The sequence below is a fragment of the Clupea harengus genome, chromosome 7 (genome assembly GCF_900700415.2).
Source record: "Clupea harengus chromosome 7, Ch_v2.0.2, whole genome shotgun sequence".
Lineage (NCBI taxonomy): Eukaryota > Metazoa > Chordata > Actinopteri > Clupeiformes > Clupeidae > Clupea > Clupea harengus.
Window position 1 is genome coordinate 2,685,440 of NC_045158.1, and position 25,836 is coordinate 2,711,275.

Here is a 25,836-nt window from a genome sequence, read left to right on the forward strand (position 1 = left end):
GACGGACCGACAACATAGGAAATGTCACTCAGCTAGCCAAAATAGTACACTTCAAGCTACCTGGCTGTTCACGTTTCACATTTCATAAGTATGCAAGTTCAAGTGTTTAAAGTATGACTCATCTTTTGGGCCGTCAGGACTGTGTTGACAGTCTTCGTAGAGATTTAATTGACCTGCAGGGTGCCGTTCTAGACGTTTTCTCCCGAACAGGACCTGTCAGATGTTCTTCATGGAAATTCCCAGATAAGCAGTCTTGTAATCTGGACCTTGTTTTGCTATTGGAGAAATATGACTTTGTTGAGGGGGAAGAAGAATTCAACCAGCACACTCACATAGTTTTGCTGGAACTGGTGATCGACAGGTGGGCAGCGTTTTTCTTTGCCATAACTGCTGTATATTCTATTGTCATCACATGTTTCTGCATTCAATGATGGAGTGTTACCCCTCCCTTGGTGTAGACTGATGCTTCTGCTGCAAAGCTTCAGCGCTCACATCGACCTCATTTTGGGTGGTAAAAAGAAATGCTCCGGCACCAATCAGAATGTCAACCCTCAGTGTCCATTGGCCCAGCGGTTAAAAACTTCTGGAATAATCTAGTGCAGCTTGGAAAACAGTATCCCCGACAGGTAAGATGTGGCTTATAGATTTGGCAACTCTCAATATTCAATAGGCTACCATAGATAAAGGGTTATGAATGAATGATGAATGGCGTGTGAAGGAGTTCTTAATGTCAGACTTAATGTCTTATGATTCTTAGATTCATATGTGGTTTATGCCCTTATGTTTAAGGTTAAGTAGATATCTGTGTTCCTGAGCAGACAATGTTTATGTATGACTATGCATGTGTGTCATGTGGGCCAGTCATACCTAGGATACTTAAATTGAGACAAGTTGGTGAATCTTTATATGAAGCCATGCTCTCTCTCTCTTGTAAAGAATACAACTTTACTCCTGATATTTTTACCATTGTCTGACTGAGTCTTCATTAATCTGTGGTACATAATTACCATCACCTGCTTTACCAATCATTGTAGTTGTATGGTTCATTCATATAATGGTTTAACCTTACTAACTAATCAAAACATACGTGAATATACATTCTGTCTAATTATGCAGACAGTTTGTGTCCAATTTTGAAGATGTGTTTCCTCGTCCCATTTCAGAATGTGCTCAAACCCAACCCAGCACACAGAGGCACTCAGAGCCAGTGGCAACCCAGCAGAGAAGCTCATCCCTGGCAGCCTCTCTGCCTCCTCCCTCCAGGACAGCAGGGGCACAATCACCCAGCCTCCCTCCCAACATTGTCTCTCTGGACCATCCCACAGCACGCCCAGACCCAGACCAGCACCCAGCAGCACAGCATCCTCCTCCTCCTCTCACCTCTGTCAATCATACCCCCGCCTCACCTCCCCCTCCACCCTCAGCCAATCAGCTGCCAGCTCTCCCTGCCCCACCCCCAACAGAGTCCCACCCACTCCCAGCATCTCCGCAGACTGCCACAGTGTGGGCACCCAAACGGTGGAGTCCTCACTTGTACCTTGTGATGCCTGTGCCAGCGTGCAGGCCAGCCTAAGGGAGTCCGGTGCTGCACTGGTGAACCTCTGCGAAACCCTTGGTCTGCCATGCTCCCTACAGCGCCTCCTGGTGGTGGCGGAGGACTCCGCGATGGCCGGCCGGCTGTCAGCCTGTGACGTGGCCCAGTGGGCGTCCGAGCAGAAGAGGGACATGGGGCGCCTGGGGAAACACCACCAGGAGGTGAGTGCAACGCTGGACGCCCTCAGAGAGCAACTGAAGACAGCGGAGGAAGAGAGAGGGGAGCTGAAGACTTGGATGGAGGGAGAGAGGGAGGAGAGGAGGAGGGTGGAGGAGGTGAGGAAGAGGGAGGAGGAGGAGCAAGAGAGGAGGCAAAGGGAAGAGAGGAGAAAGGGAGAGGAGGAGGTGAAGGGGCTACAGGAGGAGCTGGAGGAACTGAGGAGAGGTGAGGGGGAAAACATTTTAGACATCCTTTCTTGTCCTCAAGAACCCCCCAGAGATAGACGTCGTATTGGTTTTCAAAGACACTTATTATAAAGTTATGACAGGATTCAGTGGTTATGAATCCTGTTACAACTATCTGTTATAGACCTTCAGAGAGTAGTTTTACATTCATTCTAAACATTCAATCTGTTCCAGGTGCTGTTTTAATGCAGAGCAAGAACAAAGAGCTGAGTGCTGAACTGAGTTTGCAGAGGGAGGCCCTACACACACTTGGTAAGCTTATGGACATAACCCCCCCCCAAACACACACACACACACACACACACACACACACACACACACACACACACACACACACACACACACACACACACACACACTAAAGAGGGCACTTTCAGAGGGCACTTTCAACAAATACCATTACCCTCAGGAACAGATTTTGTAGCAGTGTTATTGTGAATTAAGCGAAAGTGGTATGGTGAAGAAAGATTTATTCTTTGGCTAGCGGGCGAAAGTGATGCTCTACAAGAGGAAGTGAGGCGTTTGCAGGCACAGGAAGTGACATGGACCCAAGTGGAAGAGAGGAGGCGGGACCTGATGACGGATCTCAGCAACACTCGCTTGCTATTAGACAAGGAATGCGCCAAGTATCAAAGTGCAACTCGTCAGCATGAGGTTAGGGTGTACTGTCTTTAGTGTGTGTGTGTGTGGGGGGGGGGGGCTATGTGTCTAATAACCCTGCATCTTTTCACCGCTTAACTTCGTGTGTATGTTTGCATGTGTGTGTATGTGTTTAGTCTTTGCAGATGAAACAGAGGGCTCTTCTGGAGCGTGTGGATTCTCTGGTCTCTGAGTGTGAGGAGCTGCAGACCACACTGGAGGAGAAAGAGGAGCTCACACACACCCTCTCACACATCTCTGAGGAGAGAGACACACTGAGTCAACAACTCACAAAGCAACAGGTTAAATAGACCTACACACAAACACACACACACACACATGAATACATACAGTACATATATTCATATTTGTGTTTCTATGTACGTATATACTGTATATACTTGTGTGTGTATGATGGTAATGGTGTAGAAATAGAATAGAATAGAAAAGCCTTTATTGTCATTGTATTTATACAACGAAATTTTGAGTGCTTCTCCTGTTGGTGTGACGAGGGACAACATATAACACAACAACAACATATAACATAACAATACTACAACTATCCAAAAACAGTAGGAACAGCCCCCCAAAAAATATATATATACATTAAGAGTAGAACAAAGTGCGGTGGCATAGACCAAAGTACTTCAATAAATACATCAATTAATACAGCTTTGTTTATGCACATGTGTAAGGTGACCGAGATGGTATGTGACTTGTAGTCAATAAAGTGCTTAGTGTTTAGTGCATGTCGGTATTTAGAGTTCTGATGGCTGTCGGGAAAAAACTGTTCTTAAGACGCGTGGTCCTTGCTCTAAAGGATCTGTACCGTCTGCCTGAGGGCAGGAGAGTAAACAGGTGGTGGCCTGGGTGAGAGGAGTCTTTTAAGATGTTATTGGCCCTGCTAAGGTAGCGGGAGCGGGCAATGGATTCCAGGGAGGGCAGTGAGCAGCCAGTGATTTTTTGTGCTGTGTTGATGACCCTTTGGAGGGCTCTCTTGTCTGCTGCGGTGCAACCGGAGTACCACGCCGAGATGCAGTAGGTTAGTACACTTTCGATAGTGGTGCGGTAGAAGGCCACCATCAGTTTACACTCCAGGTTGTTTTTCCTGAGTACTCTCAGGAAGTGTAGTCGCTGCTGTGCCTTTTTTACTGTCTCTGAGGTGTTGACAGACCATGAGAGGTCATCTGATAAATTGGCTCCTAGGAATTTGAAGGTGTGGACCTTCTCCACACAGTCCCCGTTGATGTAGAGTGGGGCCGGAACTGCACTTTGCCTTCTGTAGTCCAGAATTAATTCTTTCGTTTTCGTGTGTGTGTATGTATGTGTGTTCATGTGTTTCTGTGTGTGTTTTTATGATGGTGATGGTGTGTGTGTGTGTGTGTGATGGTGTGTGTGTGTGTGTTCATATGTTTTTGTGTGTGTGTGTGTGTGTGTGTGTGTGTGTGTGTGTGTGTATGTGTGTGTGTGTGTGTGCTGTCTTGGCAGGCTGAGTGTGTGGAGCTGCAGGAGGAGAGGGGGCGTCTGGCAGCTCGAGTGGCTGAGCTGGAGAGTGCCGCACGGGGCCTGAGGGAGGAGCTGAAGCAGGCTGCCCGGAGGGAGAGGATGCTGGTGGCTTTCCCCGAGCTCAACCCCCTGGCACAGGGGGCGCCCCAGAGTAAGAACCTTCCACGGCTGTGCACTTAAGCCATATAACATGAGTGAGAGTGGGGTTGGTAAAGGATATCCCTGTTATAGGCGATGGGTGGAAAGGTAGACGATCGGTATACCCGGAAGTAATTCTAAGTAATGATTGGTATACGATCTGTATTTACGGAAGAAACATAAATGAATGATTGGACCTTTAGTTGTCCTTGAGCGACAATGTCGATTGCCTAACTTCTAATGTTGTGTCACGTTTAACGCTGCTGTTCAACAATAATTACACTCGTGGTGGAGCAATGTCAGTGTATGTAATCGCAGGCGGTAAATAACGTAAAGGAATAAAAATACTACACATCACAAGCACTCATACAAACACAAATAAAACTTCTGGGTGTACCGATCGTATTCCTTTCCACACATTGTCTACCGACAATCCCCACGGCTGTGTTCTTAAGCAATATGACACGAGTGAGTCGTAATGTTTTTATACAACAGTTCTGCTACCAACTAATTGAGTATGACGACACCAGATTGGTTGTGTTTTGTTTCTTTCCATTTAGTGTGTTCATTCTCCGCCCCGAGACATAGTTCCAACCTGAGTTTTTGGGGTCAAGCGTTACCAAGCAACAAATACTATCACTTAGTCACTCTGCAGCCTGGTAGATCACAGTAAGACAGTTGGTATAGGCAGCTGAGCTGACCATCTAGAGATAAGGCTAACTAGTAATTCAGTTAGTTGGTCAATTGATTAGTTTGAGAGTTTATTAGTCAATAGATATCTGGTGTCTTCCTTTCTCCTCTGTCTTCTATCCCCACTTGGTCTCATCACTCCACACCTCTCTCTGCACTAACTGCAAATAAATCAAAATTTGAGGAACCACTTTTTTCTATAAAACTTACACAAAAAATAAATCATTGGATGTGCTTCAAATGGCAAAAGAACAATAGAGGTTGGACATTACAGACTTACCGTACCAAATACAACACGGCCAAAGGTGTGGAAAAATCCAGAGCAATCCTGCAAAACTCCACAGGACACCTCTGCACAGATTAAAAAACTGTCCTTTCCTATTGTCCTTATGCACTGACTATAGCAGGATAAGTATCTTTCATATCAACGGTATAATACCATGTTCATCTTTCCCTTTTCCTGTTTGTTTTCTCTTGTTAACCTTGTGTGCCCCAGGTACAGGTGACGTGCTGGGGGACATGGAGCAGCAGCTGCAGGTGAACTGTCTGCGGATCCGAGTCCTGGAGCAGGAGAACACGTCTCTGAGGAGCAGCCTGGAGAAGCTGAGGGAGAGGGGCAGAGTCAGAGCTGCCAACCAGCCTGCCGAGGTGAGAAAGAACGCCAGGGAGTCAGCCTTCTTTAATGATCTGAGTCAAAGTCACGTACACGTAATTATAGCATAAAACCCTGAAAGGATAAAGAAGTGAATGTAAGGGGAACTGACTGTTTGCAAGTGAATCTGTCAATACTCTCATCTTCGTTACCCTCTCTCACTATATCACTTCTTTTCTTCATTCTTGTACCTCCCTGTTTTCCCCTTCCTCTTCACCTCTTGTATTCCTCTATTCTCTTCTTCTTCCCTGTCATCTCACTACATGTCATCTCTCTTTATTCTGTCCATCCAGGTATGGTCTCCTCAGCACCAGAGTATGTCTGACATGTCTAAACGTGTGCAGCAGATGTATCCAGCTAATGCTGCCCGTAGCGCACAGTAAGAGCAGCACTCCTCAAACCCAGCACAACTGCCACCCTCCGGCTGACACATTTGACCTGACACACACCACACATATAGTCAGTGCTGTAACTGACACACACACACACATATATAGTCAGTGCTGTAACACACACACACACACACACACACACACACACATATAGTCAGTGCTGTAACTGTCACACACCACACATATAGTCAGTGCTGTAACTGACACACACCACACATATAGTCAGTGCTGTAACTGACACACACCACACATATAGTCAGGGCTGTAACTGTCACACACCACACATATAGTCAGTGCTGTAACTGACACACATATAGTCAGTGCTGTAACTGACACACATATAGTCAGTGCTGTAACACACACACACACATATAGTCAGTGCTGTAACTGACACACACACATACATATAGTCAGTGCTGTAACTGACACACACAAAGTCAGTGCTGTAACTGACACACACCACACCTATACTGTAGTCAGTGCTGTAACTGACAGTCATTACACATTTGTTTGCGTATGTCCAAAGTGTACATTGAGCTTTTAAGTGGCTATAAATATTCTCAGATCCTCCCAGACACTCTCCCTCCCCTCTCTGGCTCTCTGTAGGGGTGAGCGGCGCCTGGCTGAAGTGAGTGTTGCTGCACAGGATCGGGGCACTGCTGCAGCGGATATGGGCCCTTGGGAGCCCTCCCCTTCTCTCTCCCGGGGCCTCCCTTCTCCTTCCTCCCTCTCGTCCTTCTCCTTCTCCTCCTCCTCCACTACTCCCTCCATCCTTCACCAGCAGACCCTCCAGCTCTCCCTCCCTCCGGAGTCCACGGAGGCCTCACAGACCTACGCCAAGATCCGCCAGGCCGCTCGAGCCCGCTCCGCAGGCGGCCGACACCGGAGGAAGTGATATCACGACTGTCCCATCCTATGTCACATGTGTTGCAACCATAGCAGAAATGGGAGTTGTGGATTCCTCTCTCTTTCTCTTTTTCTCTCTCTCTGTATGTGTGTGTGTGTGTTTGTATGTCTTCAGAACAGATTTGTCCTTTCTCCTGAGAAAATGTTTACTTTATGTGCAGTGTCACACAGGCTTTGGCCTTCTAAATCTTTTGTCTATCTTGGAAGATTTGGACTACAATCCAAAGTTGCCAGTCCATGAAGAAGCATGACCTCAACAACTGTTGACTTGCCCTAAGAGAATGATTGGAGGACTTTACTGTTCAGTGTCAGTTTTTGTTCTGTGTATGTATTGTTTCTGTGTTCATGTTTTTTTTTTTTTTTATCTTACTGTTGTTCCATCATGATAATGGAGGATGTAATTGTAAACTTTAAAGATGTTAATAATAAATACCTTTAATCGGATCATTTTGCACAATGAAAAGCAGTCCCTTTGTAAATCAAAAATGAATTATCTGGAACAATTAGAAATACATCCATTCTTTCAAGGCATCCACACACACACACAGCAGCATACTTTACTAAATTGAGTGGTCATGTGGGAGAAGAGACAGCAGGCAAACCCCATCTTTGTCTATATAACACTCAACATAGACCTTTGTAAACATAGGCCTATATCAAACTCAGAATCGATATCGATATACCCAACATAGACCTTGATAAACATAAGCATATATCAAATTCATAATCTATATACCCAGAAAGACTGAGTCCAAGGAGGATGAGTGTCAGAAATCATGTTGACAGCCTGAAATAGCAGAGTTGAGGATGGATGGGATTTGTGAGACTAACTGGACCAGAAGGTTGATATTAGTTATGATGATCTTACTCAGTTTTAACAATGAGTATAGATGCAATGTAAGTTATTTGGTTTCTGTACTCCACGCACGTGGAGGCGCCCTACACAAAAACAAATTCAAACGAGACGTTAGAAACGCAAAGCAAACCGACGCGGGAATATTCAAAAAGGACGGGACGGGTTGTAGACAGTTAAACGGATGTAGCTGTGTTTTGATGGCATTTTAAAGCATTATCTAACAGACATGGAAGAGGTTACGAATGGAATCTTACCCCTAAAGGACGGTATGGTACAGAGAGACCAAAAAGGTTCTACATTTTGTTCGGTTATCATTTATTGTTTGCTTATTGGCTAACATTAGCTTTTGCAACATTTATTTCGTGGAATATCCGTACAACGTACAGTGCATTTTCCGTGATCTTGGATGTTGTGGCAATCTTGCTGGTTTTGAAATTGGAAATAACGCCACAACCTCCCATAATTATGTATATCATCTTCAGCTTGCAGCCAACTGTAGCTGACCAACTCTATCGCTAGCTATATAACCAATTAGCCATCTGTTTACAGGTGGAAGGACTGGCTTTCCATTGGGAGATGTCACCCCCCATGTTGTCAACATCAAAGCTGAGAGTGGGAGTATTGTTTCAGCAACTTTTGTCTGCCAAAATCAAATTGGAGGGGGTGTTTCTAATTCTATTGATGGTAAGTGTTTACATACAAACACATACATTACCTGGGGTATGTTCGTTTTAGGATTGAAGCTAAGTTAATCAATTGGCCTTTTAGCCCGTTAAGATTAGCGAGCTGATTGAGAACAGCAAATATCGGTTCGTTAACGGCTGACCCACATCCTAATCATGTGGTTAATTTCAAGCAGGCTAAAGTTATCATGGCATTTGCGCGTGCACGTCCTACTTCAAAAAGCAGGAAAGGTCGATCACCAAAACCATGATTTTCTAACGGTATAATGGTTCTAAACTCAAAGAAAAGGGCTCTTTTTTTTTCTCCGCTGGCGAGTAGGAGATGAACATGAACGCTTATGAAGAATACAAGACCATAATCATGGCAAAATTCAACACCACCACCACCACTGTGAGAGCAAGGTGTGTTGGGATGTTTATAGGGTGATATCTATGTATGAATACCTGACGGCAAGTGTCAGCTGGTACAGAGGTTACCTCTACCGGTATGAATCTGCATGGTTGCTAGTTCAAATCCCCTCACCTCCTTCCTCGATGTAGTTTTACATTCCCTTGGAAGTCGTTTTGAATAAAAGCGTCTGTTAAATGACTAAATGTATTAATAACAAATAAAATAAATTGAAGTAGTGAAAATAAATTGTCTGTATTTCTCTCTATTCTTATCATGAGTCCACCGTAATCATTTTCTACAATAATGATATGCTATGGTGTACTAATAACACTCATATAATTATGAGTGCTTTGTTCTCCGCATCACCGACACTACAAAAATGTACCACTCGCAAAAAAGCGCAAGACTGTCAATGTGGTGTTTGCAATAAATGACTCGAGAAGGTGTTGTAAATTAATGATTCCTTGTCGGCTGAATCGGTAGCGCTCATACAAGAATAATGGATCTTGGCGATCGCAAAGAACTCTCTCCCTCCGCTAATCTAACTCTAATATCAGTCCTTGGTCAATGGGATCCCTCCTTTTTCCGGGGGTGTGGCAAGCTTATCCAGCTACACTTAAGTTAGCCTGCCCTGGAGCAGGTTAGTGCTAATCGATATGTAACTATGGTGATTTATCAAAAGTTGCTTCCACGAACCAAAAAGAGGGGCGTTTTTTATCTTAGCCTGAAAATTAGCTCGCTAAACCGTTTAGCGAGCTACGACGAATACCCCCCTGGAGTTGAGTTGGATTAAAACAAAGGCTTTTTGGTTCTCAGAAGGCAGGAACTTACAGATGCCACGCGGGCAATTTTGGAGGGGGACCTATTCATTGTAGCCATTGTAACCGGCAATGCTCACTGATCATCCATCATCGCTTCAACTGGTGTAATTTGCATGAAACTCTGTCCTTACACAGAAGCTGCACATGGGTGTTGATGTTTTATACTTTCTGATATTTATTTTGTCATTGGCCTGTCTATTTGTTTTCCTACAGTGAAGGAGTCCGTTTTCCATAGAGAAAGAAGAAGAAAGGAGAACTCTGAAGCAGGTGAAAATAGAATTTGGGCTTTTTTTATATTACTTTTATTATTATTATTAGTATTATTATTATTATTATTATTACTTTACATTTAGATATGTTGAGTAAGTTTGTGCAACCAGGCACAACACAATTCCAAGGAAGCTGCTTGACTTGGGGGGAAAAAATAATTTATAGGCTAACTGGTTCATTTTGCATACACCTGTCTACGCTCCTGATGGTAATTCGTTTTCATTGATAGCCCATTCATTCCTAAACACACAAACCTGTGTGCTATTCTTGTCCAACTAGACTCAGCAGGCCCAGCCACTAAAAGGACTCGCTCAGAGATATGTGGATATGTGCATGATGTCAGCCAGCTGAAGCCCACGTCCTGCGGTGCCTCTGGGGAAGAGAAGCACTTTTCTGCCACCCTGCAGACGAGCAATGGCAACGTGAGAGTGGTTGTGTTTCACCGTAAGTCGCACCAGGCTTTCTGTGATGCTCAGAGTGAACGGTAAGTTGAGAAATCTAGCTTTTCATAGTATATAGATGGGAAGTGTTTACACTTGAGGGTGTTCAGGCTTTCCAGTGTATCTGTATTAAATTATGTATCTTTTCGTATATCGTACATATCTTTTTATGAACCGGTGTAGTTAATATTATCTAAGCGAGACTGCTGCTGTTGAGTTTGTTTAGGGAGAAAAACCGTGGGCGTAGTTAATGGATTAAAAACCCTGGTGTAGGTAATGGATTAAAAACCCTGGGTGTAGGTAATGGATTAAAAACCCTGGGTGTAGGTAATGGATTAAAAACCCTGGGTGTAGGTAATGGATTAAAAACCCTGGGCGTAGGTAATGGCTATGAACTAATAAGTGATATTCAACTTGCGTGAATGCAAAAGTAGTCTTCTCACATTGAGGCGTTGCATAACCTCTCTGAGCAGTGGGGGCAAACATGAAATGCCCAAGATGTGTGTTCATATAAGATATAGCTGAATATGCTGTAGTTATTGCACATATAATATAAGGCTCTCAGTCTTTACGCCCTTAAATATCATTATTTCTTGCAGTTGATGCAGAATATTGAGAATCAAATGACTTCTAAATGCTATCTATAATGATCTATTTTTCTGTGTAGACTACCAGTGAGCCTGAATAATGTACGCTTTGGGAAGTCCCAGCAGGAGGTGAAATTCAACTCCACCTCACAACTGTCTCGCATGAAGTCACTTGATTTTGAATATGACCACAAAAGCTGTGAGCCCAAAACTGTTGCCTCTGTTTCCGAGGCGACACAGTGTCCTGCAGCAGAGTTGGTGAGCACTGAAGATTTTTCTTCTTTTTTTTTATCTGGTTTGCACAGTCTGAGAAAAAGGCTGTATACTTGATTACCCTGTATATTATATAAATGCAGTATACTTGATTATATAAACGCAGTATACTTTACTATACTATTCTAATATATATATGCATTCAACTACTTATTCTCTATTTTTGGTTGTTAGAAAATATAATTACCCCTCTGTGTCTTTTAGATCACCATCACTGGGAAGATCAAAGAAGAAACTGAGAGAAGTCTTAAAAATGTTCAGGGAAAGCAGATGATGATGATAAAATACCTTCTGGCTGACGACAGTGCCTTCATCACTATCACTGTGTGGGAGGGGGGGGGGGGGCGGGGGGACGGGTCATTAGCCCAGGATACTGGTACACCTTCTCCCATGTCAAAGTGAAAAAGTTTCGCCAAAACCAAAACGAGCTAACATTCACACCACACACAAAAGTGACCGAGGTCCCGGCCCAAGGCAACGTGGTAGACACTTGCTCCAGTCAACACAGCAGGAAGTTTAAGGTGCTAGGCACTCTTGTGCAGAACAACCACTTTTGCATTTGTCGTGCTGAGCTGCCTTTGATAGACCCAGATTGCACTTCTGTGCAATGTTCTGCCTGCAAGGTCAGAGTGTCGGCACAGGCAGTCAAATGCGTCACTAAAGCACGCATCACTGTGCAAACAGCTAGTGGACCTAGACCGTTTCCTGTTCCTAAATCCTGCATTAAACCTCTGTTGGGCCTGGAGAGAGAGGGGTTCTGTGACAAGGAGGAGGCTGAGGAGAAGCTTCTGCAGATGAAATGGGTGAAGGTGGTGTTTCAGAACGAGAAGGTAGTTGAAATTAAGAAGGCCACTGAGGATGGCGATCAAGACTGAGGCTCCACGGATGTTTTAAAGGCAGGGTAGGCGATGCTGGAGAGACAGCAAGAGTAAGACGGATTTTTTTGAAAGAAAATTCTGTAGATCTGATACGTTGTTTTAAATAGGGGAGAGGGAGGTCTCTGGGAGGTCAGTTTTTGATTCCTGCAACAAACTTGAAGTGGCTTATATGACATATGTCAAGCTTGGGACTGATAAGGTTGTTATGGATAAGAGTGAGACTTGACCGGTATAATTATGTCACATGAGACTTGGTAAATGCCAAGCTCACTGAAAACAACAGAAGCTGAATTGAAATTTCCTTGTGGCAGTACGCTTCTTTTAGTTGTAGTGGTTGTGATATCAAATTATAAGTGTCATGTACAGTACTGTGCAAAAGTTTTAGGCAGGTGTGAAAAAATGCTGTAAATCATCGAGTCTGTCTGGGATTACATGAAGATTGGTGCATACAATTATCTGAGGTAAATAGCTGTGACACCACAACTTTTGCACAGTACTGTATTTTAATTGACCAAACGGCATTTGCAATAGCCGTAAAAACCAAAACACTTGAGACTCTAGTAGAGGCCAAAAAGAATAAATAAGGACATTCTGAGGGCTTTGACCATTGCCACTTGGCAATTGGGGTGTAATTCCATTGGCTGTTGAGCTCAAATATCAACATCCTCTCGCAAGAATCGAGGACTGCACCATTAACTAAATACTACAAGACAATTGGAAGGATCTGGTAAGACAAACTGACATATCTGAGAGGATTTAATGACGATAGGATCTAGCCTTGCCAATTAGAAGTATAATGGCCATGGGCAGTGATTTAAGTATAGTGGCCATGGGCAGTGATTTAAGTATAGTGGGCAGTGATTTAAGTATAATTAATGGGCAGTGATTTAAGTATAGTGGGCAGTGATTTAAGTATACTGGGCAGTGATTTAAGTATAGTGGCCATGGGCAGTGATTTAAGTATAGTGGACAGTGATTAAGTATAGTGGGCAGTGATTTAAGTATAGTGGCTAGTGAGTAAGTATAGTGGCCTTGGGCAGTGAGTAAGTATAGTGGCCTTGGGCAGTGAGTAAGTATAGTGGCCTTGGGCAGTGATTTAAGTATAGTGGGCATGGGCAGTGATTTACCGTAAATCCTCAAATAGTGGCCGGGGCTTTTATTTACTTAGGCTGCACAGCGCACCGGCCTGTATTTGGGGCAGGCCTTTATTTCTTACTTATTATACAGCTCTTCGGAATGTTCCAAAAAGTTCCGTTGATTTGAATGGGGCACCCCAACGTTAGCAGGTCTGTCATTTCTTGATATTCACCACTGCGAAAAGTTAATGACCGCTGTCATTGGCAAATGTAAACAACCATCAAACACCTGCTTTCTATATTATTATAGCAGTGAAATACACACATTCAAATATACACATTTTTGTACATATACACAATTTGACCAAGATGGCGGCGCGTGAACAACGCGAGGCTCAGCGTCTACCCAGAATCTGCAAATTAGTAGTTTTGCACTCTTCTACTTTGCACTTCTGGTTAGATGCTAACTGCATTTCGTTGCCTCAGTACCTGTACTCTGTGCAATGACAATAAAGTTGAATCTAATCTAATCTAATAAGCATGACCAAGACCATGCATAGTTTTCTTTGCCCTCCGTTATCGTACCTTTTGGGCAGTGATTTAAGTATAGTGGGCATGGGCAGTGATTTAAGTGTAGTGGGCATGGGCAGTGATTTAAGTGTAGTGGGCATGGGCAGCAGCACACAGTGAAATGACCCCAGTCCCAGAGAGGGTTGCATCTTATCTGTAAATGTGGCATCAACTCTTCTGTTTTGTTTTAAATCTTCAGTTAATCTTAGTCTTGACCATAATGTGTGTCAGGCCGGGGGTAAAGTCCAGGATACACCCTAGTGGCGAGGCCCCTTGGGACTTGCAGGTTGTTTTAGAAAAGGTTGTATTGATCTTGAGGAAGTTCTCATAAGATGTGCAAGAATCACAATGCTGTCCTCTTGGGCATGTATAGCCGGCTGTATGTGGTTACAGCCACTAGGGGGCAGTGTTGTCATAATTATGTATTCAACCGAACACAACCATTTGTACATTTTTAATTCTGGAATGTTCTGAAATCTTGATGTATGTAATCTATTGTTTAATTCTATATATGTATCTATTTTAAATGCTATCTATAATGCTTGTATTTATGATTTTTTTTCTGCAATTTGTATGTACAACTAAAAATATCCTACTAAATTTACAGTTGAAATGAAGGGGAATTGAGATTACTTCATTGTTGTCACATAATCTCTAACTTTGTCAACATATATAATCCTTCCAATATACCATGGTCGTTTAAACTGTGGGTTGCTGTTGTGTTGTGTCTGTGCAGCCCTAGTTCTATAACTTGCTTACCGTAATTTATTGTGTTCGTACAGATGTTGCCCTGTGATGTCAAATAAAGGAAACGGGTAAATCAATATTCAGCTTTATTTTTTTCTAGTTGTACACTTTTGTTAGAGTATGTTCACAGTAATGTACTATATAAGTATGCAAGTACACTAATATCAAACACAGACTCACAGTTTTGGTTGGCTAATATCAAACACAGATTCACAGATTTGGCTGTTTGCAAGGATTTGGGTTGTGACTTCCATTTTCCTCGGGTACATCTTTGTGGTTTTAATCGTGATTTGAATTGTGTACTTTTTTATTGAATTGCCTAATAGTTTAATACTTCATGATATGTCTTATATTTTAATTCAGACTGAAATGTTTTATAGTTACAGACCGGTAATTGGTACTTTGGTTCATTTTGACATCAACTAATGTGCAGTATATGTAGGGTGTTGCACATTCACTTTTGTCATCCACTTCTCCCGTCAAGAAAAATGAAATGTTTTTCAGCACTGTGACTGGTTCTTCATTTAAAAGACTGATGTCTAACTGACTCTGATTGCTTTATGTTCCGTCAGTCCTGTTCTGTCCAACATCTCTGTGGACACCTCACAATGCCCGTCTGTTGCCACAGCAGCACTAAGACTGGTCAGTGCATTAGTCATCCTTGGGCGTCACAACCTGTCCACCACCTCACCTGTGTGATCAAACATGGTGTGGGAAATTAGGCCGCAAGGTGAACCACGAAAAGTCCTTTAGAAATCGAATCCCGCTCCACAGGCGTGCATCTACACAATATTTAGTTCATAAAAAAGAAAGAGTCGTGCTTAGCTACCAAAAAAAAGTTTGTCGCTGACTTTCCAGTCAATTTTTGGTGCGTTTATGTTTTATGCCGAACTAGTTTCTTCAGAGCGCACAAGGATCTTGGTCGCGAGTGCTGGCACTTTTCGACACGTGATCATGCTACACCAATGAGGTAGCTGCTTTTTGTCAACAGAATGGCAAGATGGCGGCTCCCGTGGTTAGATTCAACGTTACCGATCAAGAGGAAAACACCCGAACATCCTCAAAAGTGGGCTAAATGGATTCTAAATAGTGCTGTATACATAGCCGCGTCCAAGAAGAACAACGAGGCAAATATACGATAATGTTATGCTTATGTTAAGTCATTTAGATCAAGTTTGACATACCTGGGAATACACCTTACTGACGATCTAACATGGACTGTGAACACCCAGCACACACTGAAGAAATCAAGGCAAAGACTGTACTTCCTACGTCAGCTGAGGAAGTTCAGAGCATCAGCACCCATCAGCTGTGTGTCCTGACAGCATCATCACTTGGTATGGGAACTGTACAGCCTGTGACAGCAGTACCGCATCATCAGAGCACCTCTCCCTACAGACCTACAAGAGAAGACTACGTACCAGGGCCCAAAGTATTGTAAAAGACTTCTAACATCCTGACCATGGACTTTTCTAAACACTGAGGTCAGGCAAACATCTCTGCTGCTACAAGACCAGAACAGAGAGACTGAGAAGGAGCTTCTTTCCTCAAGCATTCCGTATCCTGAACACACACAATGACTATAACAGCAATTACACTTTTTTTCACACTTGCACATGGACTGTACACACACTGCACTTTATACTCCCTCTTGCTATTTATGAAAAATATTTCTTGATCTTTCTTTCTTCACACTCGCACAGAAAAAGCTTAACACCAAACGAAATTTCACTACATGCTTTACGTAAGTATTTCTATGTATCTGACAAAAAAACCTCCTTCCTTGTATCAATAAAAGGCAGTAATTGTACTTATACCAATGACCATTTGTTCGTTCGTTCATTCATTCATTCACAAATGAAAACAACACTGATGAACCATAAAAACAATCTTTATGAAAAATATGAAATATGATATATAAAACTGTACAAAACTAAATAAGAAATAACAGATTAAGGACACTCAGTCCTCACTGTCAGTGTCAGGACGGTTATCTTCCAGTTCCTCAGTTTCTTTTGTGTTGGCACAATTACAGCAACGACATAAGTCTGTGCAACACAATCCTGCAGAAAAACAGGAACATCTGCCTGTCTCACAGGCACCTTTGCAGCCGCAGTCAGGGGCAGGGTTTCTGGTCATCCAGGTGATGTGCAAGGTCCCATCCTCTATTTGCCAACCATATCCAGCAGGTGATGGAGCACTTATATTTTGTTTGAGACAGGACCTCATTATTGCAGCCTAGTAGTTTGCCCTTTTGCAATGCTGATGGAGGGCATCAGCAGTAGGGGGAATGCATAATTCTGGCAAGGCTGATGATGCTATACAGAAAGCCTTGTACCTAGCTTCATTTACATTATCGGCAGCTGGCTGATCATATAAGTGGCATACATACTGGCAAAGAAGTGCAAATGTTGACTGCTCCAAGTTAAAGTTAGTACCTAAACTTGTAAAAGCCTTTAGGTACTCATCTTTCTCACATGCAACAGAAAATGTCTTTCTTTTTCCTTTGCCTCCACTTGTGGAGTCACACCCAGAGAATGTGTGAATTCCGATCAAGGCTGAACACACACTGGTTCCGAGAGCTGATGACACCTTGGTAATGTCAATGATACGTGTCCTGTTGCCAGTCCCTGTGAAAACATATAAACTGCATGGCAAATCTGTCTGCACACTTACAGCAATGACTGCCACATCAGTGTCAGAGCTCTTGATAATGACAGCTTTATGCTCCCGTGCAGCATGTTGTGCATGTAAAAACACCCTTGTGTCACATTCTTCATGATCACACTGCAGGTCTTCAACAACACAAACAGACTGTACACCCTCCTTAACAGTCACACAGTGACATTGATTTGTATGTGCAAGCAGAGGTTTTTGCCCACTATTGTAAGGTCTGCATTTTTCCATACAACATACAGGAATTCGGTATTTGTTCCTTCTGAGAGAAACTTTTTCCATTGGGTTGGGGTCCTCTGATCCGGGCCAAAGATTTGCATGCGTTGTGACCCTGCATCAGCTCTATACATGACCGTTCTAGGTTTTTGATACTGATGGGGGAACTCACGAGTCAGCCTCTTCTTCAACATATCCTGTCTGCAACACAACAAAACAGTGACAATTAAGAGTCACAGGAGTATCATGAAAAGCAGAGAGTGGTGGAGGTGGTACAAGACATTACAGGCTAGAACCTATCTGCCATACAGCACATTTAACACCAAAGATGCCCAAGAAAGGCACACAACGTCACAAACCTCACCACACACACACACACACACACACACACACACACACACACACACACACACACACACACACACACACACACACACACACCACATACACACCACACACACACACACACACACACACACACACACACACACACACACACCTTCTCTTTGTTGCCAAGTGGTACATGTCTGTGCAAACAGCAAGACTTAAAAACAGTTTCTCAGGCCTGTCACACACATGTTGTGTAAAACTAGACTTGCACATGACAAATAATAAGACTTGAGAGAAAAATGCATTGCAGTTACCTGTAGTTTGAAGCTTCAAGACCTTCATTTGCTTTCACCAGTTCAATGAAGGCCTTCCTCAGCTGGCCCATTCTCTGCACCTCTTGGTTGACAAGCAGCCTTTGGCGAATGATCCTCTCACAGAATAACTTATAGCTGACATCAAACGTGGGCTCATTCCTAGAACACATATAAATGAGAAGGAAATAAATAAATTAGGGTTGTGATTGTGTGCACATACAACAGAATGCAGATTGAATGTTTACTTATATAATGTTAAGTTAGTAGCTCCTTGAAATGCAATTTAATAAATAACTTACTGTTCTTTCTCTGGTTTTTCAGGCCTCGTCAAAAACCTGGTGTACTGATTATAACAGCCTTTGTGGTACTGCACCTCCAGAGCCGAGCCACGTTTGTAGGCTTGTCCTGTATGTATTCCATCGTGTAGTGGTGAAATAATATACCTCTTCGTGCTTGACTGAAGTAATATGCATAAAACAATGTTTGTTTTTTGATTTATTAAGACATTCCGGTGTATTTTCTTCGTCTTCCGTACTGCTCGATGAAGGCAAGGTGGACGCCATCTTGCAACTCTGTTGACAAAAAGCAGCTACCTTATTGGTGTAGCATGATCACGTGTCGAAAAGTGCCAGCACTCGCGACCAAGATCCTTGTGCGCTCTGATGAAACTAGTTCGGCATAAAACATAGACGCACCAAAAATTGACTGGAAAGTCAGCGACGAACTTTTTTTTGGTAGCTAAGCACGACTCAATCTTTTTTATGAGCTAAAGATTGTGTAGATGCGCGACTGTGGAGCGGGTTGAAACGAAAACAGTGTTCACCTTACGGCCTAAATAACTTAATAGTCTGCACTCTAAATTGCTCAGTTTACTTTTTCAATGCTTCCCGTTGGTAGATAGAGCAGAACTCTCATATGTTTCAAAGAGTAGACCCATCACATGTTTCATAGAGCAGACCTCTCATGTTTCATAGAGCAGACCTCTCACATGTTTCATCCTGACCTCTCATATGTTTCAAAGAGCAGACCTCTCACATGTTTCATGGATCAGACCTCTCATATGTTTCATGGAGTAGACCTCTCATATTTATAGAGCAGACCTCTCATATGTTTCATGGAGTAGACCTCTCATATGTTTCATAGAGCAGACCTTTCATATGTTTCATGGAGTAGACCTCTCAGATGTTTCATCCTATGGTGGTTTTTGGCAACTTTTGATTTACCTGTAGGGTTAGTGAATCGATTGACCTAGATGAACCTTTGAGGTGGCAGCATGCAATCTTTCCAACATTCCATGAAGGCCAGACCTAAATGAGCCTGTTATGTGTGTGTGAGAATGACAAATTGAGAATAAATGCGTAGTACATTACACCAACAGACTGGAACCTAGTGTTCTATCCACTCTTCAGACTGAAGCCTAGTATTCTTTCCACTCTTCCGGTCCTTCCCTGGCTATATGCTGTATGGTTTTAACCATGCAATGTATCTCTGTGTGTGTGTTTTATTCCACTGTTAAGGGTATCAGAAGCATCCACCCAATAGTTACCCCATCAGGTGTTTCATTCCATCCATCTAGCTGAGTTGAGTTGCCTGGATTTCCCTGGTGTTTGTCTTGGTCTGTTTAAGTGTTCCAGCATTGCTGTGCTGTGATGGATATGAATCATTTAAAGAGGTGAGTTTCCCACCCAGCCCGTCCACCCATGAGAAAATGTGAAACACAACCTGAGACAGATCTCATTAGAACAAATGGCTGAGCAGGTCATTGGTGTGATTTTGTGTGTGTGTGAGTTTTTGATGGCTTAGGTCATTCATGCACATATAAACGTTCCCAAAGGTCAGGACAAGAGGTGTGTGTGTGTGTGTGTGTGTGTTTTGGAGGGGGAAGGCCATGCGGGGGGACCTTGCCCTTGGGTCCTCCTCCAGTGTCTCCTCATGTGAGTGTGTGTCCTTGATGCCTCATGGGTGTGTATGCGCGGTATGGCAAAATTCCATTTCAGAGCACAAACATGTAACAGTCAGTCACACACACAAGGTTTTAAACCCTTATGGATCCGGCTAGAACCGGCCCTGGAAATAATAAGGAACAAAAAGACAAACGCTAACATCTTCTGCTAGTAGAGGGTGGGATCCATCTTTGGCACCCAAATGTGTTTCACCGAATCTGTTACCTACTTGACTTTACCAATGCAGCTGGGGGTTCACTTTTGCACATACACTAATTCCATGTTTCATGTAGTTTTTTTGGCTACTCACACAATTCCCTCGAAACAAGTACATGCAATTGATAACATTAACCTGACATTTCATATATGGAAAACTGGTGATGATAAAATATCATGGTAAAACAACAAAAAACTCTAAACTGCTCAAGGGGTTCACATACTTTCAAGCAGCACTGTATATAGGGTGTCACATGATGCCATCTTGATGCGTGTACTGTCTTACTATGACCTTCATAGGAAACGTGATCACTGTGTGTTGTGTTATAACTGGAGGGAAGGGCTGGATAGGTTCTACTTCTCTGAGTAAACACAAAGGGTCTCTCCCTTCCCCTGGGTGTGTGTGTGTGTGTGTGTGTGTGTTTGTGTGAGAGCTCTGTTGAGAGCATGTGTGTGATAAATTAAACAAGCCTTAAAATGAACTTATAATAAATCCAAAGAAAACTGAACATTTTCAGGAGATCAGTATGTCAGCTCTCATCTACAGCTATCAAAGAAATTAATTAAGAGCTCAATATACTGTTTTGTTGTACCTGTGTGTATGAGAGAGAGAGAGTCCCCCCCCCCCCCCCTCCCCTCCCCCTCCCCTACCTTCAGCGCTTGGAGACTTTCTTTGTCAGAGGTCAAGGAGTGTAAGATCGCTCTAATTAGGCTCGTTAAGATCAACCCTCTGTGGTCAGTCCTTAGAGAAATGACCAGCCTTGTCTGCAAACCCACAAGTGCACAGACACTCTCTCACGCACACACACACTCACACTGACACTCACACGCGCACACACACACTCACACACAGACACTCACACACAGACACTCACACACACAGACACTCACGGACACTCACACACAAGCTAACCTAAACATATGATTCTGACCCACATGTATAAACATGAACTTTTCAATACAGGCTTATATGGACACACATCACTCACATACATTCACACACACACACACAGATTAGATATGTCACAGATACAAACACATTTATACAAACACATTACATGAACACAAACAAAGCAGACTGGCACATATACACACTTACATCAACTTGTGACCCATACAGACCAGCTGACATAGATTGGGACTATACTGGTAGTCATGTCCCCCACAAAATGAACACCATGGTTTCCCTTCAACACTTTCATGACCTCACATTGAATATTCAGCCAAACCATCTGAGTGAAATTCTATTCTTACCAGTCACTTAATGGCATTCAACACATATAAATAAAATAAGATGAATTAATGACACCAGCAGACTCAGCAATGCTTCAAAACATTTAATCATCACTTAATAACAGTCATCTGAAAAAAAAAAAAAGAACAAGAAAAAAAATCAATAGAACAGGGACACGGTGATGGGAGAGGAGAGGAGTGGAAAGAACGCCAGCAGACCAGAGGGAGGGGCATATGGCTTGGGTACAGCTCAGTGTGCTCACACGGATAGATGGGGGAGGGAGAGAAAGGAACAAGAGAGAGAGAGAAATGAAGGAGGGGGAGAAGGAGAGAGCTGGAAGCCTGCCAACAGCACACAGGCATCTCAGAGTGCACACCTGTCACCTGCCACTGTCATGGCAACCAAAAGAGAATCAGAGATGCAAGATCAACAATAACAAAGAGAGGAACAGAAACAGCGTTGCTTAAAACTCTTTTCTTTTGCCAGCACTTATTCCACAGTGATGTGCAAAAGCAAGAAGGAAATACATTGTGTTTTTTTTTATTGTGAGTTTGTGTTCTCTTTTTGGTGCTTGTCAACATCCACCCCTACCCAGTACATAACATGTGCTCCATAATTTGGGTAACAAAATTCACCTATATTTCCATGTCAAATTGGTTAATTTGTATGTCAAGACATGATAATATACATTTATATATATATATTCCAAAAGTACATAGTAAAATCACTAAGATTATATGAGAACTACTATAACAGGATAAAAAATGAACAGCATCTTTTATACTTTGTTACCTTTGGGAATGCTTCAGTAGTGATTACATCATCATTAAGGCCATTGGTTGTTTGTGTCACATATTTACATGCACAGATAAGGTATGTATATATATATACATATACATACATATATATACACACACACACACACACACAGCACAACTGGAGTCTTGTGGTCTGAACAAGCACTTTAACAGACCACCTGTTCAGCTCTGCAGCTCCCTTGGCTACTAAGACAGCGGCTGAGCTACTTCAAAGACACGGAGCGGATCACGGCCCACAAGGACAGGAGTGCCGGTAGGACAGCAGATCAGAAAGGAAAATAGGTTGAGAAAGTCTACATATGAGTGTCTATACTTGAGTGCAAAGAGAAAGAGATCGTCTCAGTCTTGACAATAGTGTTGCACAAGAGGTGAGCCACTGCACTTGGAGCGTGGAGTGTGATTGGCCAGCTCAAAGTGGCAACAACATTCGAGCGGAAACATTCAAAACACACACACACACACACACACACACACACTCCTCTACACACATACTCAGACATATGTAAATACACACACATACCCTCACACAAACGCACTTGAGAGAGTAACATTAAGTGTGTGTGTGCGCCAGGTTACATTCACACATTAACATCAAACTAAGAGACAGAAAGAGAGAAAAATCTGAGGACATCTTAATGGGAGGGTAGTTCCACCACTGGAATCCAGAACCTCCCTGTCGTGAATTCTACAGCGACAGCCACATCAATCCTGTGTTCAGTGAGATGCTTCTGTTCGGGCTCAACTGGTAGAGAGACTGATTGAGCAAGGTGGTAACAGCACCCAGATCATGGGTCTGATTCCCAGGCAGCATTGCATGCTACTAATGAAAATATACATCTGTACGGTAAGTCGTTTCGGATAAAAGCACCTGCTAAGTGACATATACAGCATAGTCACGGTCCATTATGTAAGGGATAACGGACTTCACGCTGTTCGGTAATGCCGTTACACCATAAAGTGCGTTTTCTAGCTGAACACCGTGCAGTCCGTCATCCATTATACTTGCGTTAGGTCAATTTGCGGATATAATTTCCACATGCATTTATTTTATAGACTTTTTAAAATTAAACTAGTTAACATATATAGTCATCATATAGCCACTGTAGTGACACCTCTAGCAAGCAGGCCTCTTGTTTTGGGCTTTCTTTAGTCTGTACTGATAGGACAGTAGAGATTATGACAGGAAATGTGCTGGACCAAGTGGAACCAAGAAAGGCCCTCAGACCGGACTAGAACTTGGGTTCTTGTGGGGGCTCAGGCCCGTTCGTGGCAAGGACTCCTGCAGCAGTTCTCTTACGCTTCGCCTTACTGAAGGTTTGCATGTGCGGACCAGATAACATCAACAACAACAAATATCCAAACGGATGTGTTAGAAGAGTATTGAAATGGATAAGGCAGGTTAGCTTACTCATGTGAAAGACACAATCATCACATATCCTGTACTCTATGTGTGTGTGTGTGTTAATGTGCTTTTGGAAAGGTGTGTGAATGTGAGAACACTTAAAACAGACAGAAGGAGAACACTGACTGATCTTTGTTTTCAGAGTGTAAGCTTACAGACTTTGCTGCTATGCGGATGTGAGCTGGCAAGTGTCTGTGTGTGTGAAAGCATAATCTAGGTCAATCTGTGCTTCTTTCGGCGCAAGCTCAGTAATTCTCAAGGGATTACCAGAGGCTGTGTCAGGATGGTGTGTGGGTGTGTGTGTGTGTGTGTGTGGGGGGGGGGGCATGGACACTGCTGCACATGGATGGCCATGGTCTAGCTGGACACCTCGTCTCTCCTGAGCTGTGTCCATGGCAACAGTCACCGGCATCAGTCTGATCCTATCAGAATGAGACAGGAACCAGAGGTCATGGAGTTCGTGGCTCTATGTGATCTCTCTGGGTCTGACAGTGATGCCCAATTCACAAACACCTCGATAAAGGAATGGCAACTGCTGTATATAACTACGCCGCCAGCGTCCCTTGTTGTTAGTGCCACATGGCCTAATGTGGGTCTATTGACATATCACTTTCTATATGTATCCATGTCTGTGTGTTTGTGAGTGTGGGCGAAGTGCATTTGTGCTTATGCAAGTGTGTTTGGCAGGTGCAGAAGTGTGTGTCTGTATGATGTGTGAAGAGATGAGGAAGAACGAGAAGATGATGAGAATAACCCTAAGAGAAACTACAATTTCTGAACGTGTGTGTGTGTGTGTGTGTGTGACTGTGAGCGTGTTTTAATCTGTCTGTGGGAACGAACAGCACTCCAAGGAAACTTGAAAGAAGTGGAGCAGTCAAGGACTCCAGGTCATATGATGAGTGTGTGTGTGTGTGTGTGTGCGTGGGCGATTTGTGTAAGGCTTTATATCTGTCAAAATATAAAGCTAGGGATTCCTTTGTATGAAAAAAAACTATGCCAATAAATAACAAATGTATTTACAGTAAATAAATATAAATAAATAGTATAGCCATGGGGTGACCAAAAGTAACTGTACTTAAGTAGTGTTTTATGTGTATCTGTGTGAAGGTTTGCAATCTGCAGTGTGTGTGTGTGTGTGTGTGTGTGTGTGCGGGCCTGTGTGTGTGAGAGAGAGAGAGAGAGAGAAAGAGCGGATGAGAGAGAGCATGTAAATGTTTGTGAGTGTGTGCGTGTGTGAGAAAGTGTGTACAATGTGCTTGCAACTGTGTTTTTTTCACAGATCGTCAACAGATTAAATAAATGATCTTCACATCTTAAATTAATTTGTACTTCAGCAGAATGAATCCCAGTGAGCACACTCCTGCTCTAGCACAGCCCTAGTGATCCGACACCCTTAAGAGTGAGACCATCTGAAGCCTCGACCTTTAACCCTCCACACTCTAGCGGCTTCAGAAGAAGTCATCAAACGACAAGGAAAGGCTCCTCTGACCCCCATTTGACTGCTTCATAACTGAAACGTTCTGGATTGGTAAAGTCATACCAATTGAACATCGGGATTAGAAAAATCCTGATATTGATACTAAATGTAACAATGTGCGCAATGACATTGCCATACAAAGTGGAAATTAGCTAGTTTTTAACTAGCATTAATCACTGAAAGTCTGTTAGGAATGTACCATCTATGGAGCCAACAGTAAACAATAGTGTTGACACGTGAGATGATGACATCATCGCTGTGTGCCAACTGACAATCTCTTTTTCCTCTCCGTGAGTAAAATAGGTGAAACCGTGCAACGTTTACTGATTTAATGGAGACCATCACCACCCCCTTAAACCCCCCTCACCCCAACACACACACACACACACACTCACACACAAACAAACACACAGAGATGTGGATTAGCAGCTACACAGAAAAGGAATAAACCACAGAACAGGCAGCAGCAGCAGCAGCAACAACAATGCAGCTTTCTGCAGGAAGCATAGCTATACAGCTGCTTCAGCTGACATCATCAAACTGAGACGGCTACAGGAAGCATAGCTATACAGCTGCTTCAGCTGACATCATCAAACTGAGATGGCTACAGGAAGCATAGCTACACAGCTGCTTCAGCTGACATCATCAAACTGAGACGGCTACAGGAAGCCACAGGAGTGGGAGTGGCCGTGACCCA

At 43.1% G+C, this 25,836-nt stretch overlaps 2 protein-coding genes across 2 annotated transcripts in view; one reads left to right on the top strand and one right to left on the bottom strand.

The window, feature by feature from the left end:
- Positions 1 to 40: 40 nt before the first annotated feature.
- ccdc157 (coiled-coil domain containing 157) lies at positions 41 to 7,507 on the top strand. Its single transcript, XM_042708157.1, is given in 13 exon segments — positions 41 to 361; positions 459 to 513; positions 516 to 626; positions 819 to 829; positions 1,164 to 1,842; positions 1,948 to 1,978; positions 2,173 to 2,250; positions 2,483 to 2,652; positions 2,775 to 2,939; positions 4,126 to 4,294; positions 5,468 to 5,619; positions 5,917 to 6,002; positions 6,622 to 7,507. Coding segments are annotated over 13 exon segments (2,244 nt in total). The 5' UTR covers positions 41 to 113; the 3' UTR covers positions 6,911 to 7,507.
- Positions 7,508 to 24,865: 17,358 nt separating this feature from the next.
- Positions 24,866 to 25,836, bottom strand: part of slc7a4 (solute carrier family 7 member 4) — a 12,257-nt gene continuing 11,286 nt past the window's right edge. Inside the window, 1 exon segment of the mRNA XM_031570150.2 lies at positions 24,866 to 25,836. This exon segment is cut by the window's right edge and continues 898 nt beyond it. The gene's annotated coding sequence lies outside the window, so the exon portion shown is untranslated.